Genomic DNA, 16,459 nt, shown 5'->3' with positions numbered 1-16,459 from the left:
TGAGCGTCCCCGTGACGCCTGTCCACTCTGCTTCTGAACCTTTTACTAAGGTTTCTTTAAAGTTCAATCACACAGGTTCTTTGTTCAACAAGATTGCCGCTTGCAACCGTGGGCACAGCACAGTTCAGTTTTACTATCTGTCTTCTCCGACTCACCGGCTTTGCTGAACTGTTGGAGTTTCTTGTCTCGGGAGTCGAGGACGGCACCACGGCGGCAAACTCTTCTCCCCGCTATGACTATCAGTGCGGGAGAGCCCTGTGTGCCGCTGACACCGGTCACACCAGCTAGACTTGCCGGTCTTATGCTTTCCCTTTCGGAGGCTTCATGGATATGAGTTGTAAAGGGCAAGAAGGTCAATTCCCTCTTTGTCGTCCCTTCAGGTCTCTCCGCCTTTCTTCTCTGCTTGAACTGCCAGTCCGGAATAGCTGCTTCCTCGTGCGTTCGGCTTTGCTTCAAGTGTGCTTTCATTCTCTGCCTTTTATGCCTGTGGGGAAGGGAAAGGGCCGACAGGTGTGCATAGTTATTTTTATTTGCCTGCCCCTTGTGTTGGGACATGTCAGGTAAACGGCCCTGGTGTTGGTCCATTGTCTGTCTCGGTGTAGGAAAGTGTTTGTGTTGGAAAGGGGGTGGGGGGTAGAACTTCTGACTATCCTACGAGGTAGGATGGGGAAAAGGTGTTATAAGAAAGGGGGTACCGCGTCTCACCCGTCAGTGTCCAGCCTCCTCTCCCAAAGGACCCCTCATCCAGGTGATCCTTCTGCACTGGTACACCCCCAGGAACTGGATCCAATAGCAATGGCTGTATCCTGACCACCTGGAGGACAGATCCCCGGGGATTAGCAAGTGAGACACAGTCAGATTTCTCACAGTAGTCACATCATTTATATAGGTAAGAAGATATTTAATACAAGCAGTGGAGAGGTTTTAAGTAACTTAATATAAAGATGGCACTATAGCTCCCCCTTTCGTTCTTTAGGATTATTTTACAAGAATAAGAAGGAACCATACATGCTGGAACACAAATTGGTTCAATGGAAAATAATTACAGATGCACAAAGGAAGTAATACAGGTAGGAGGATTGGAGAAATATAATTGATAAGCACATTACGTGAAATTTGCTGTCGCTTCTTGATCAATAAACAGTGAAATATAACAAATGCAAGAATGTGATTGTCTTTAACGTGGGGAAATGATAAAAGACATACTAGTAATTGGTACTGTCATTTGCTTTGCACTTGGTTTCCTTAATGGTTTGAGACATAATTGTGATTGATTGAGAATTATTTTGATATACGAATGAGGTTGCTGACTTATATATGTATGGTCTTTCTCTTTTCTATGTCTTTTTTTTACTGTTGGATGTACATGCAACGGTGGTTTGAAACAATGGTTTATAACTTGTTTATATAATATATAGTTCAGAAATGTAATTCCCTTGAAGAAGCTTACTAGGGGCCACACAGCTTTGATGTGGATCACCAAGCGAAACACCTGAGATGTATGTAGTTGTTAGCAGACACAGATTCATCCATTTGTGTGTCATAATTAGAGGTGAAAACCCTATTGTAGTTTTTTAAGCAAGTAAAGATATAGTTTCCTTGGGAGATGTGCACAATTTGGAGGGCCATAAAAGTAAATGTGGTCAATTTGTTAAATGATTGACTTATATGACAAATCAATGAGAGACATAATACTGGGTTTCAATAGCTTTGTTTGAGCACAATCTGGAAATTGTTTGAAGGGGTTAAGTTCATTGAAGGCACTTACAGGTTCAGTGCCAGACAAGCCCGTTGCAGCCTATTATACATATGATATATTTTCTTGGACCTAGAATATACATTAATAGTCATTGACTAAAAGTAAGCGCAAGAAGTACAGGTGTGGACTGGGAACCAAAAGAGGCTGTGAAAATAATGTTCAAAGTAGCCCCATATTGCACATTTTCAGCAAGCTCAAAAATGTCTTATGGCGAAATTTGGAAATACCACACAAAAGGGGCCAGGGTGCAGAGGACACCGGGAAATCTCCAGAGTTCCCTATAGGCCAGTCCACCCCTGAACAGTATCTGATAGGTATCTGTAGCAAGTGAGGGTGACAAATGATACCAGTGTCCACAGGCATTGGCCCTCATTACGACCCTTGCGGAAATCGAAAAACGATGGCAGAAATGCAATACCGCCATCGAATAGCGCTCGGTGCGACTATGACCCGTCACCGCAAAGTACGAAGCCATTAGCGACACCGTAGTGAACGCCAACGCTAACTGCACCAAGCACGCGCGCGCGCGCCATGCCAAACCGCAAACACCACCATGGCGCAAGGGTACGCCAATTCCGACCCTAGCGGACATGTACCTAACGCCATCAAGCATGGCGGAATGTACCATTCCGCCATGGTGAGAAGTACGGCATCGCGAATCAACCGTAAACGGCCCCACTGAGTGCCTGTACACCGCTCCCTGCCCACAAAGTACAACTCCCCGTAGGTGCAATGAAGTCACAATGCAACCATTGAAATGTACAAGTCACCCATGCATGCCAACGAACAAAAGAAACACAACAGGGGCCAATGGGAGCTGCAGGGCACAGATGGCACGAATACAGAAGCCATCCCAATGGACATGACCACAGTCCCCCACCAAGAAACGCACGCAAACACAGGCACCTGTGACCAGCAATATTCCAAGAATCACATCATTCCACCAGTCCACCTGGCTGACCGGCATCTGTTACACAAAACCCAATCCCCCGCCCCTGAGCATGACAACATTCAAACGGTCATATTGGCAGCCCCCATCCCTGACCTCACGGGCTTCGTAGGCAAACACGCCCAGTACAGTACCACGCAACTAAACTCCGAAGCTGGAACCCAATGCAGATCTCCCCACAATACATCGCCCCCCAAATAGGCATATGCCACATCACTTGCAAAGAAAAACGCTACACGGGCCAAATCAGAATAGAAATTTAATGCACATCAAAATCACCAAGCCCATACAGCCATCAGGCCATGAACTCCAAAACACTTTTCACCATTGTGGGCTGCATCCGCAAGAAATGACCAGCCACTACTTGTGTGACGCCCTGTTCCCTCATGGTACACAGAGCCACATTCACATACGAAAAGGCAACATGGAAGCGCACAGAACCGCAGGGCCGTCCCAATGGGGAGGCACTAGTCCAGCTGAAAGGCCGAAATGTTGCTCCGAGCCACCAGTACTGCGTAAGGGCATGTGGGCCATTGGCGATCGTCCCATTAGATCGTAATGCTGCTCCACTGATTAACACGAAGCAGCAGGTGTCGGGAGTAAAACCCATCTGCAGGAGTGGCATACAGATGGCAGTGGCAAAAGGGGAGGAGATACCTGTCAACCAAAAGAAAAGAAAAAGAACAGAATGGCCATCAGAACTACATTCCAACAACTCACTTCAATGATCACACTAAATCCACAGCCATATGCATGCTAGCCCACTCCAAAGGATCATCACCACCCCAAAACCACTTGCGACTCATAACCATCTATATCGAGGTGCAAACACCATCACAAACGAGTGTACCTGTGCATGCGTCTGTCAAAACAGAATCCATCAGATGGGAATGTTAACGTGCATGGACACAAGTGTCTGAGGGCGCGTCGAGACAGGGAGGGCTCAACAAGGCCAGATAGACGATGGTCCCACTATGGCAGCCCTGCATCACATAGCGTAGGGGAGGCGGATAGATCCCAAGAAGCCCTGTACATGGCAAACTCTGTATCAAATCACCTGCCCATGCATCCATCCATCATTCCCTCATCCCGGGATCAAAACGCCTGAATAATTACTCACATGACATTAGAAACATCCATTGAGTCTGTGCGTTATGCAGCCTGCAAAATCCACAGTGCCCCAGCCCGTAATTCCAGTGTCGTGAAGTAACATGTATTTGGGAACGGCCGGCCTCATCGGCCACGTAGCTATTGCGCATCCCAAACTATTCATATCAATCATTGCTTCCTCGCCATGGCCCCTGTCTCAAGGACATTAAACAATAGAACGTTATATTTGCCGTCAGACCTGTGGGCATCTCCTCGCCGCTAGCTGGAAACCGAAAGCGCCGCCCTTCGAATTCCTCATTTGCAACATCACGTCGAAAAGGCATCTGTGGCCGTTTGAAATCACTAATTATTCCATCGAGTGCGGCTGTGTGTGAAAATGGCAACTGCCTTCACCCACAAATGGGACGCCCCGCCCGTCGTTGCAACACGGTACAGTGATGCATGAGGGCCCACCGTTACTCGAGTACTACGTTCCACTGACCCTTCACAAGTCTGTTCGCGACTGCACAGATAGTATGTGAAACAATGGGACCACAGCAGAATGAACATATCAACCAATCTTACACGGCCATCGGGTACAAATACATGATTGCAATAGCAAGATGCCATTCCCCGAATTGCAGCGTTGTGCGCGGGACGTGCCCGGCCAAAGGGGAGAGCAGTTTGCACAGGTGGAATTAATCACCACAGGTGGAGGCCATACAGCCTGAAAACACATAAATTGCACAGCCAGTCTCCTCCCACAACCACACCGAAATGCTACCGGCAGGACTCGCGATGTTGGCCCTGGGGGACCTGATAGCACTGCAAGTACTCCAACTCCAAGAAGAAGACGAACAACAACTACAACCGGCCGCACGGAGGAGACGCAGGAGGAGGAGGAGGGCAAGGCAGGGCCAGCAAGGGCCGCCAGCACAGCCACTACCACCACGCAGGCAGCCCGCAATCCCACGCCTCCGAGCACATCCGTTCAACCTCACTGATGAGCAGATCCACACCCTCTACCGTCTGGACCGGGACACCATAGCCGCCATTGTGGACATGACACAGGCTGACCTTGTCAGCATGATAGATAGCCCAACCGCCATCCCACCCCTACTGAAGGTGGTGTCTGTACTACACTTCCTGGCCACAGGCACCTACCAGCACACAGTCGGACAGTTGCATGGCATTTCCCAGCCACTGTTCTCACGGACACTATTGCAAGTGCTCGATGCCCTCCTGCAGCACGCAGACGACTACATCTCTCTACCACGCTCGGAGCAGGAAATTACCAACACAAAAGTGGGATTCCATGCACTTGCCGGCATACCGGGTTGCATTGGTGCCATCGACTGCACCCATGTTGAATTGGTCGTCCCACATGCCATGGAGGCCCAGTACCGCAACCGAAAACAATTTCATTCCCTGAATGTACAAATGGTGTGTGACTCCAACAGGATCATTACACATTGTTGTGCCCGATTCCCTGGATCAACCCATGATTCTATGGTCTTGAGGAACTCTACAATACCACGCTACATGGAGCGACACGCAGGGAACAGATCCTGGCTACTCGGTGAGTCTCATTACATGCATGAATATGTGGGGTATGTGATTTGGCAATGACCTGGCAGGAAGGGGGGGGGGTGTGCGTACGTAGCAATGGCATTCCACATCATGCGTTTCTCGTCCACATACAGGTGATGCTGGGTATCCACTGAAGAGATGGCTCCTCACACCAGTCCGGAACCCACAGGACCAGCATGAGGAGGACTACAACCATGCCCACTCACGTACCCGTGTAGTCATTGAACAGGCATTCGGCCTACTGAAGACTCGTTTCCGCTGCCTCAGCAGGTCTGGCGGGGCACTCCTGTACCGCCATGAGAAGGTTGCAAAGATGGTCATGGCATGTGTCATGCTCCACAACATGTGCGTACGTAGAAATGTGCCCATGCCCCCTGTCGCAGAACTGCAAGCACCTGATGATGGTCATGATGAGGGTGGGGATGTGGCAGCACCTCATGGAGTCTGCGAGGCACCGGAGGCCCGTGACATTCGTCAGCATCTCATTGATGCATGCTTCTAGCACTCACGCCTGGTGGCTGATACATGGACACGGGACTCGTGGCACTGTGTGTGTCTGGGACATGCACAATATGGACTGTACGCCTATGATGGCCTAGTACACAAAGATCAATGTCCACACATCTCATTGGTTGATCGTGCACTGTTTATGGCATATGTGATATCATGTTGAACACCCTATCGACCCGCCACCCAAGTGAGCCCAACACACCCCCTCCACCCTCCTACCTCCCCCCCGAACACCAGTGTCCAAAGATGCTCATTGTCAGTGGGCTGTCGCTATTGCAAGCCCCCTCTGCGGGTATCAGGGGCACCCCTGCCTGTGGAGCGCAGGTTCCTCCCAGATCTACGTTGGGGGCTGCCCTGGACGGAACTTGCAACGGATGATGTCTCTGCCTGCTCACGTCCATGCATGTCCCTAAGGGTTTGCGAGAGCTCAGTGAGCACACGGCGCACTGCGGCAAGTTCGGCACATACGTCTTTGGACGTCGCATGCAGTTCCCCCCTCAGGCTCTCGGTGCTTCTCTCCATTTGTGCCCTTAGCGTCTCTGTACCTCTCTCCATTTCTGCCCTAAGTGTCTCAGTTGATGTTTCTATGGCTGCCTTAGTGCCCCCACATTCATCGGCATGGTCCTTGAGGAGCGTGGCCATTTGCTGCTGTTGCACGATTAACTGGTCGAGGGACTGTTGCCTCTGCTGGGCCATGGCCATTTGCGGGGGTGTCACAGAGGGGCTGTTGTCCTCATGTTGCCTTGCCACAGGGCTTGTGGGGGATGGCCAGTCGTCGTCTTGTGGGTGCCCCTGCGTGGTATCCTCATGTTGTACGGGATGGGACAGACAGGGGGATTGGGACAGGTCATGGATGGATCTGACTTCGACATCCCCGTCTTCGGTGTCCGAGCATGCTGCCATCAATGGGGTGTCACCTATGGTGCTGCTGCCACCAGAGGCAGTGCCTTCTGTGGCATCCATTGGGGGGACCTGTGGTGGTGGTGGTGTGCCCATGCTGGCTGCTGGGGTGCCTGTTGATGTTCCCTCCTCTGTGCTGCCACCTGATTTGTGCTGCTGCCGTGTCTTGATGCGTGCAGCTGAGGTGGAGGGTCTCTGGCCGTTGGTCTTGGCCCTCTTTGCAGGTGTGCTGGTAGGGGTGTCCTGAAGCTCGTCGTTTGGATCGGACCCTGTGGTGGAGTAAAGGAGGGCGAGGGTTATTGATGGGTCTGTGGGAATTGGAATGGCATTGTATCACATGCATTGGAGTGGTACCTGAGGGTGATTTGGGTCGGGGCCTTGGAGGTGTTTTCATTTGTGTGTGGAGTGAGGGTGCAGTTGTTTGGCAGCCTGCAGTTAGGGTGTGCCTGCTGCACGTGTAGTGCGTGTTTTAGGGGGTTTTAATTATTTATGTATTTATTGTGGGTTTTAACGTGCGCTATCAGGCCTATGTGTGTGGACGTTCTCCTGGACATGTGTTTCTGTAGCACTATGTGGACGCATGGTACTTCACATGGATGGACTGTGTGGATTTGGCATTGTTTTATTTGGCCCCCCTACCTGAATCTTCGGATGTCTGCACTCCTTTCTCCATCCCTCCGACTCCCTCTATGCTCTCCATTCCGATGGTGGAGGCACAGATTTCTTCCCAGGGGGTCAACTTGATGGGTGATTCAGGACCTCCCCCGGTGGCTGTGGCAATGTTGCGGTTGGCAGAGAGTATGCTGCGGACGCGTATCCGCAGGTCGTCCCATCGCTTGCGGCATTGCTGGGGGGTGCGGGGTGCGGTCCCCACCGCACTTACCCGCTGTGCCACCAGAGCCCATATGGCCTTCTTGTTTGCAAGTGCCGTTCTGGTCATTTGCGTGGAGAAGACGACGGCAGCATTCTCCTGGAGGGTCTCTGTTAGCACGGTGAGTTCCTCACGGGAGAAGTGGACCTGCCGCTTGCGGTCGCACGCTTTCTTCGCTACTTTTCCCATTTTTCTTGGTTTCGCTAGGGTGGATGACGGGTTGGGGTGTGTTTCAGGGTAGTGGTTTTAGTGGTTGTGTGGTTTTAGTGGTTTTATAGGTGTACGGCGGGATGTTTCCCGTTCCGGGGCCATGTTTTAACTTCCGTTTCCGTATATTTCCGGTCACCGTACTTTCCGGTAGGCGCACACTGCGGTGACCGCTAAGAGGGGTGGCGGTATTGCACCTAGGGCGCCGTACGGCGGCGGTGTGGGCCGTTTTGGGGTCATTTCCGCCATCGCAGACTTTGCACTTCCGCCATGGCGTGGTGCTCGTGCCCGATGGGTCGGAATGGGCCGCACTTTGCTCCTTCGTGCAATGGCGGAAACGCTATTTACGCTGTGGCGGTCCGGTCAGTCACTTTCCGCCAGGGTCGTAATGAGGGCCATTGACAACACTAATGGGCCCGGCATTTGGAAAATGAAGAGGGTACGATTCTTTTGTACAGCACCCATAAAATAAACATGGCGTAACCTCTACATGTTTGCAAGGCCAGACCTATCGGGGATTTGCCAGTGAATATTATTGCAAATGTCTCCTTGAAAACATTCGGAATTCTTTCATTTCATAACGTCTGCAATATCACAGCGTTTCCCGTTTGCTCTGTAGCCATACTGGCACATTATTAACAGCAACCTGCTAACAGTCCAGGGAGAAGAAGTACGGCTTCTGACACAGGTTAAGAGCAATGAAGTTGCTGGTGTTGGCACCGCCCCGGGCACGAACGCCAATAGTAACTAGATGTGGAGCCAGGTGTCATGTTCAGATAGTGGATTTCACATTCAGCCACTGAGCAGTATGGGTATGGGGTGCAACACGAAAACACAACCATCCGCGCTTATAGAAGTACTCTTTACATTTCTATGCAAAGGTAAAGGGGCAGCCAGGACTCCTTCAGATTTCTTTTAATAGCCAGCAGACGTGGACTCAGCAAATCCCCTTGCTGAAACAGTTGTCTAAGCGAGAGATAGGGAGAAAAATACCCTCCCACCTCCACTAAACAAGATAAGAGGTTGGGTTTGAGGAGAGTGGGTTGGTTTGGCTAATGTGACTTCGGGATTAAGGAGGCTGGCAGAAAGCCACTGGAAGCAGGTGATGGGTTCGAAGATGCCTACAGAATATTTGGAAATGCAACAAATGTATGCTTTACGCCCCCCATTTGAAGTATCCCGGTTGGCTGACAAGCACCCAATGTTTTACGCCAGCTGCTAAATACATTTCAAGACATTGAAATCCCTTTATGAGGACCCCTCCTCTCACCACCATTTACTGTGCAGTAATCCAAGAGAATATTATGTAAGAAGAAACATGGGCACACCCTAACACACATCCCTCAATCAGCATTGTAAAACTGCATGGAAACAATTACACCAGGGGTGCACATGTGTTTTTTTCTGGCGGGTGATACAAGGCCTTTTGCCCTGCAAACGTGCCTGTAAAATCCGAAAGAAAAAGGCTTTTTGAAATATAATCATTACCTTGATTGTTCTATTTTTAACTTAATATCCTATCAAAAATGTAATACTTTCTGATGAAAACGTACACTGTTTCAAAGAAACATGATGCAAACGTTACATAATGTAAACCAGGCTTAACAATTTCCACACAACCGTGGCAAGTAATAATGTATCCATGTTGTAATGTGTCGCGTGGAGAACTAAAGGAGGAAGTGTCTATTTATGTAGTAGCTTGCACCTTGAAATTATTACCATTGATCTAAGTTACAAAAGAGTTCTTAATGCCTATGGGTCAACAGAAATAAATACTATTGATATGATCCCCAAGCCTAGAATTTTCGATTGGCCATTAGTAATTTATGTCAAAATCTGCTTTTTTTCCAGCTTGCATGAAGCAGAAACGTTGCAGAAATGGGTGGGGGCGCTATGGAGCATTTTAAGTTACAGACTGAGGAGACAGCCCGAGAACAGGAGCAGAATAAGGGACAGACATCTGTCTCTATTCAACAGTGGGTGAGGTTGATGAGGAATCTCCATACAGGAAAAAAAGGCTCTTGCACTGTGTTGTGTGTCATGTTTCATCATAGAGTGAGGGATTCTGGATGAGTAGGCACTGCAGATATATTTTTTAATTTAAATTTGAGAGCTACAATTCTATGATACAATGTTTTCTAGGCATTCTTTAGTCATGTCACCAGAATAGCCCCACTTGGAGTGTCGGATAGGTATAGAGACAGAGGATGCGGTCTTGAGTTAGGATAACTTAGGCGTCTGGAAGGACGTCAATATTTCACATATAACTGTTGAGTAGGTTTATACATTTTCAAATGCATATAGGTAATTCCCAAATATGTAGGTTTTCCAAATATTTAATACAAAAAATGTTCAAAATCGTCAATTGGTTATTAATAAAATGAAGCATTTATTCTGGGGACATTGGCATTCTTAGGATATCCAATGCATTTCAGTGTCATGGACTATCTTCAGGGACCAAGTTCTGCCTGTGATTATGTCACTCCTACATGTGCTTCATATCCTGCTAATGGGCTTAACACGGGTGGACCTTCTTAAGGTCTAAGGAGCAGACCTGTGATACTCTTCAGTTATCTTGAGATTTCAGGGTGTTCTCCCAATCAGATTCTCTCTTCCCGATGTCCTTGATTTCCATCTGATTGGGAGGTCTTACCATTTTTATTTTTTTATTTTTTATTTACTTGTTTCAATCAAAATAAATGATTTTTACAAGAAAGAAGAGAAAATCAACAGTTGTAGAAGAAAATATTGAAAAAATATTAAAAGTCACTGTATTGAAAGTCACTGTTTATCCAGTTCTTCACTACTGTTATTTGCAAAAGGATGTTTCAGCCCAAGAATCTGTTTCAGAGTCTGTGTTGTGGCGACTGTCCAGGCGGTCCTTTCTCAGCTAATTAGTCTCTCCCACCAAAGTTGTTCTTCTTGAGTGTGCGATGCCAACAAAAGTGGGCAGACGTATTTTTCACTAATTGCCTGGGTTCTCGGGCAGTTTAAAAGAAGGTGCCGAAGAGTTTCGAGCTCCTCATCGTTTTTGCAAAAGCGACATCTGGTTGAACTGGATAGACCTCTAATCGCCAGGATCTTGTTGGTCTCCAAAAGGTTTAGGCGTGCCCTCAAAAAGATGTTTCTTGCTGATTTGTTGGGAAATTTGGCGAGGTAGTTCGGGATAGTGCTCAACTTACTTTGTTGTAAAGGGAGATGGTTAGTTGACTTAAGCTGAGCCGCCCCGTCAAGAGTCTTTATCCAGTCGGGCTCCTCAAGTTTCCTTTTTATTTTCATTGGGTTTTGTAGGCGCTCCTCTTCTAGTTGCGAGATTTCGTTTAGCTTGTTTTTACACGCTGTTTCCCAGTTTTTCAGCAGTGTGCATTTCGCACCCTGGATTTCCTCCCCGATTATGTCCAAGATGGTAGGACAATTTGGGAACCGGGTTTTCCTATAGAGCATCAGGCTGTTTATTTTCGATGGTTGCTGCCAGCAAGAGGAGACACAGTTCCTCTTCGGATCAGAAGCATAGATGTGCATTTAGGAAGGCTCAAGACAGAGCTTACCATTTTGAGATAGTGCCAGAGCAATTGCTGCTTCAGTAACGATGCACAAACCTAGTGAAGGGGACTCTTTATGTCCCAGAGAAGAATATTGGTATGAACTGGGAGTCTGATTGATGCATTATTTAACCAATCTAACCATTGGAAGTCATAGAAAAATAAAAGGGATATTCTAAAAACAAAATATAGCAGAAATAGCAACGTTTCAAGGAGCATAAATTAGAATAACAGCAAAAGCGATGTAATGCAGCACAACAATGTGAAACACATGATAACAAGCAGCATGGATGCAAAATAATGGCATGAACGCAACATTACACAACTGTAAAATAGTTGCACTTGCTTCTATGAAATGGCTACCACTGTAACAAAGCTTTCAACTTGAAGCACTCATTTGGATCCACAGAGTAGCTAGCTAAGAACATATATAACTCCAAAAGCTCTGGCAGAGACCGAAAATAGGCCACTAGAAATGTAAGCTACAGCGAGAGAGCATGTGCTCTGGTGGTAGGTACATGAAGCTGCTGGGACACTTGGTTAGTTTGTGCTTGAAACATTCATATACGTATCCACCACAGATACTAATTGGCCAATAACATGTGTAATGAGTTTGTCAAGAGAACTGAATGAAGAACTAATGCATGAAACCTTTACCTGTGCTAGGGAAAGCTGAGACATCCAGGTACTTTCAAGAAGACTTTTACGTTGAATCACTGGAGCGTCTCTGACAGTAAGGTAGAGTTCTTGGGCATTTAGATGACATGTCTGACAAACACCATGTTCAGTTTCAAAGACTTTAGCTCTCATGTACCCTTGACTAGACCGGATAAAGAAATCTTCCTGGCATATCTGAGAGCAAAAGCGAGTATCCCAAGCTGTAGACTGATTGTCTTTGGAAGGTAGAGGTGTGGGCTGTTGGCACTGAAGACAAAGTGGATTCCCTTCTTTATCCAACGCTTGCACATAGCCTTTTAGTTTGGAAGACTCCTCAGTGGGCTGCAATGAACTTGGAGCACTAGGATCCTTTTCTGCTTTCAAAAATACCCTGCAATTGGAAACCATTTTTCAAATTAATGTGTTTTCCCCAATTAGGTTACAATTATAACATTACATACACGCTTTAAGATAATGGTGATCAGTTGGTATTACTGCAGAAGCCTCTCCTCAGAAAGTGATACAAATGTAAATATCGAAAATAATGGTAAATAAACAATAGACAGTTTAGTTGTGCAATATAACACTTAAACCCCAACATACAAGTGATACAAATTGGAGGACATTTTTCCCATAACAATGGTTCTCTTGTGTAGTAACAGTAAAAACAACTTTACCCATGTTTTAGCAGGTATACAACATTAAAAATATTCTTTTTATTTATTTTTTTTATTTTCATTCAGTTTTTACAAACTTTTTGAAAACTTCTTGAAAACTTTAACTTATTAAAAAAACATTTTTAGTATGCATAAAATAGAGTGCAAAAACAAAAGTAGGAAGTACAACTAGACGACAAACTTTCTCTTAGCTTGGCACAAATGGACTTTGGTATATCTCCATTCGGGAAATTCGTCTAATTCCCGTTTATTTCTGCACTCTTTGAATCGTTAACATTTAGATCCCATTAACTATGTTGTTTTACTTTGATATAAACTGTATATTGAGCAAGAAATTATTTGACATCTACTTGATATCGCAAAAAAGCAATATCGGTGCCTGAAAGGAAAATGTTGAAGTTAGAAAAGAACAAATTACTTAATTGGGGTAATGTTCTTTCTGCTGGGTAGCTCAGCTGGCATTCCACCATCTTTTTTTCCCACGTTCAGCAGTCCAGGGAACTGGCAGTGTGCAAATATGTCAGTCTTTGTTTCTCTCCCTCTAGTGTTCTATTTCAGCGCTCCCATGTAGTAGGGATGGCGATAAGGAATCAGTAGGAGGAACCATCCAACATAAATAGCAATACTCCAGATAAGTAGGTTGTTCTTCTAATGGATGGTCTACTCCCATGTATTTCTCATCTTAACAGATTCCTGCAGCAGTATTCAGACAGCAGACCAGAGATGGGAGGAGAGCAATGACACATCCCTAAATCAGGAAACTTTGGAGGACAGCCCACCCAAACCAAGCATCCTGAACATTCATAAAATCGAGAGAGAAGTGTTTGGCCAAAAATATTAACATAAGTCAACATAGCAGCCTGGAAAATATCCAGAACAGGGACACATCTTTGAAGTTCTGACCTTTCCACCATCCCCCTCATGGAGTGAGCATGCAGCCTCGCAGGAAACTCTTTTTGCGGAAGCTTGTAGCATTCAGAAATGCACAGGATGATTAATCGATATTGTTTGTTTTGTTAGTGCTGTACCCATCCTGGGAGAGGACATACATAGGCAATAAACAAGTAATACTCTTTTCTTACTTCCCTAAAGATGTAAAAACCTAAAGCCCTCTTATGGTCTACATGATGCAGTCTTCTCCTCCTACAAGGAGAGATGAGTGGGCAGGTAAAAGATTGGTAATTGAACTTTTTGAGTAAGCTGGTAGTCTGAAACTACCTTCAGCAAGAAGTTGGGTCATACCCTCAAGGTAACTTTAGAAGCAGAGAACAACACATAAGGAGGCCTCACTGAAGGAGCCTGGCGCTTGCTCACTCTTCTGACGGATATAATCACCACCAAAAACAGTGTTTGCAATGCGAACAATTTGAGTGAACTGGAATGCATTGGCTGAAGGGAGAAGCCATTAGGAATGTAAGCACCAGATTCAGATCCCACGGTGCACAATGATTTGTCTAGATGGGAACATGCCCACTAACCCCTTGGAGTAACTACAACACTGTAGGGAAGCATAGGTATGAGCCCTGCTCTGGGCTCCTCTTGAAAACTGAGATGGCCGCCAACTATCCCTTCACCGTTCCAATCTGCATCTCGCCTGTAGCAAGTGGCAGCAGAAATTGGAGTACCGAAGCCAAAGGGCAAGCAATTGGATCCAGATACCTCATCTTGCAACCGGCACAAAACGTTTGTAGATTGCCGTGGTAGCCGGTCTTCAAGCAGATAGGAGAACCTCCAGGACCTCTTCGGACAGGTGTGATAACCTCCCAAGAACCAAGAATGGAGAGTCAGAATGCAGTGGTAGGGGTGAAGCACCTGCTCTTCCAAGTGGGTCATGAAGTTAGCACTCATCTGCGCCAAGGAGGGCAGATGGCAATTTCTAGAAGGTCTGCATACCACATGTGCCGTGCCTATTTTGAGGCGATCGGAATCATCAAGGTCTTGAAGCTCCTAAAGCTCCTGAGAACCTGCGGATGACGGAAACCAGTAAGAATGCACAGAGGAGGTTGACATTCAACTCCACTAGGAACGCATACCTGTGCCACTAACAGGAGAAATTCCTTGGAGCAGAACTGCTGACACTTCCTGTTGGCACAGCTAGTGAATAAATCTACTTGAGTGTTTTTCGAAAGGTCATAGATTTTGGAAAGCACCTCCTCCTAGCACAACTGCCACTCATTGGAGATCACTCTCTGCCTGTTCAGCGGATCCACCAACATGATCTCTTTCCAGCCAGATTGGCTGCCAACAAAGAGATTATGTTCACCCAGAACCATAGCTGAATTGCTTCCTTGCAAAGGAGCAGCAAAGCCATATCCTGCTCTCTTGTTGAGGTAGTGCACGGTGTAAGGGCGGCATGGTATCACAAGTATGATACTGTCACAAAAGGTACAATTTGTAAAACCTTTATTTAAGTTTCAAAGGGGTTGGAGAAACTCCTACTTTGCCCTATAGCTAGGATTGGAGTAGTCTTGACCATCAAATCATAAACAAAACAGTCTTAGTGGAGTCTGTCAAATCAAAATGGCCTACACCAACTGTAAGGAAGGCATGATATCAAACAGTAAGACAGACACCAGTGATCATAGTTCAAGGGTGTTTATTGAACTTCAATTGAGTTTGGAAAACGACTATCTAATCCTAAATCTAAAGATGGGAGCAAGCTACGACCATCAAATAATAACGCAGTCCTAATCGAGTCTGTCAAAATAAAAGGGCCTGTACTAATAAACCTTTTGCCAATCCTTACTTCTAAATACAAATAGTGTGGGGAACAATGTTATGCAAAAGAAAAGTGTTCAAGAAATGATATGTCAGGATGTTCAAGCCATTGGCTTCCCTTACCCACGTTTTCAGCACGGGACAAGGAGGCACACTCAAGCTTAGCACACTCTTTGGCTTATCTAGCACAAGGATGCAGTTAAAATCTTCAACATCAGAGCCTTCTGTGCCAAAGTCTCTTTGACCTTCAAAGTCTCTTATTTTAGAGGGCCTGATGCAACATGACAAATATTCAAGTTCCTTTCTTCTTAGAATTTCACCTATACAACTTCTCAGGTGGTTTACTGTTCACCCCGGGATCCCCCTCTGTCGGGCTCAGACACCCTTTAACACAAGACCTTCAATTCAATTGGTTTCCCTCTTCCGAGCTCGGACCAAGTTTCACTACTTCATCAAAATCGAAGACATTTGACTGTGCACAGGATTTTGCTTGACCTGTCACAGGACCACTTCAATTCACAATTACTCGTAATCTTCTTGATATAACCTGTTTCTCACTTTCGCTTTTGTCACTTATCAGCTGGATACTTTATAGAGACCCGAGCACCCACGCCGTGCCGAACCACTCTGTCAAAGGTATTGTATCTTGCTTTTAAAGTTCAATCACTCACCAGCAGTTCAACTTTATTTGCGTCTATTATCACATGTGTTTTAACAATGTTCGTTACAGTGCTTTCCATACAATGTTTCTTCTTGCAACCTTGTCTTCAACACAGACCGTACTTGTATCAGTCTCCCCAACTCACCGGCTGTGTGAAGGGCCCCGCGTCTCTTCGGCACACAATACAGGAATCTTCAGCCTGGTTTTCCTGGTCTTATGCTTTCTATTCTCAAGGTTTCTGGAAAGTAACGGTTCCTTGTCGAAAAGGTCATGGGAAGGTCCCTCCTTGTGATCCCCTTCTGTTTTGCTGTCTTTTTCCTCTCTCATTC

General features: G+C 46.4%; 1 protein-coding gene across 4 annotated transcripts in view; it reads right to left on the bottom strand.

Annotated features, from left to right (window-relative positions):
* ZRANB3 (zinc finger RANBP2-type containing 3) overlaps positions 1-16,459 on the bottom strand; it is a 2,038,675-nt gene that overhangs the window by 277,637 nt on the left and 1,744,579 nt on the right. For all 4 annotated transcript variants that reach the window (XM_069616553.1, XM_069616555.1, XM_069616554.1 and 1 more), the window contains one exon: positions 12,075-12,465. In XM_069616553.1, coding sequence (XP_069472654.1) covers positions 12,075-12,465 — 391 coding nt within the window. The remainder of the gene's footprint in view (positions 1-12,074; positions 12,466-16,459) is intronic.

This window comes from Ambystoma mexicanum, chromosome 9, assembly GCF_040938575.1.
Source record: "Ambystoma mexicanum isolate Mex_15411 chromosome 9, UKY_AmexF1_1, whole genome shotgun sequence".
Taxonomy (NCBI): domain Eukaryota; kingdom Metazoa; phylum Chordata; class Amphibia; order Caudata; family Ambystomatidae; genus Ambystoma; species Ambystoma mexicanum.
This window is presented reverse-complemented; position numbering and strand designations above follow the sequence as displayed.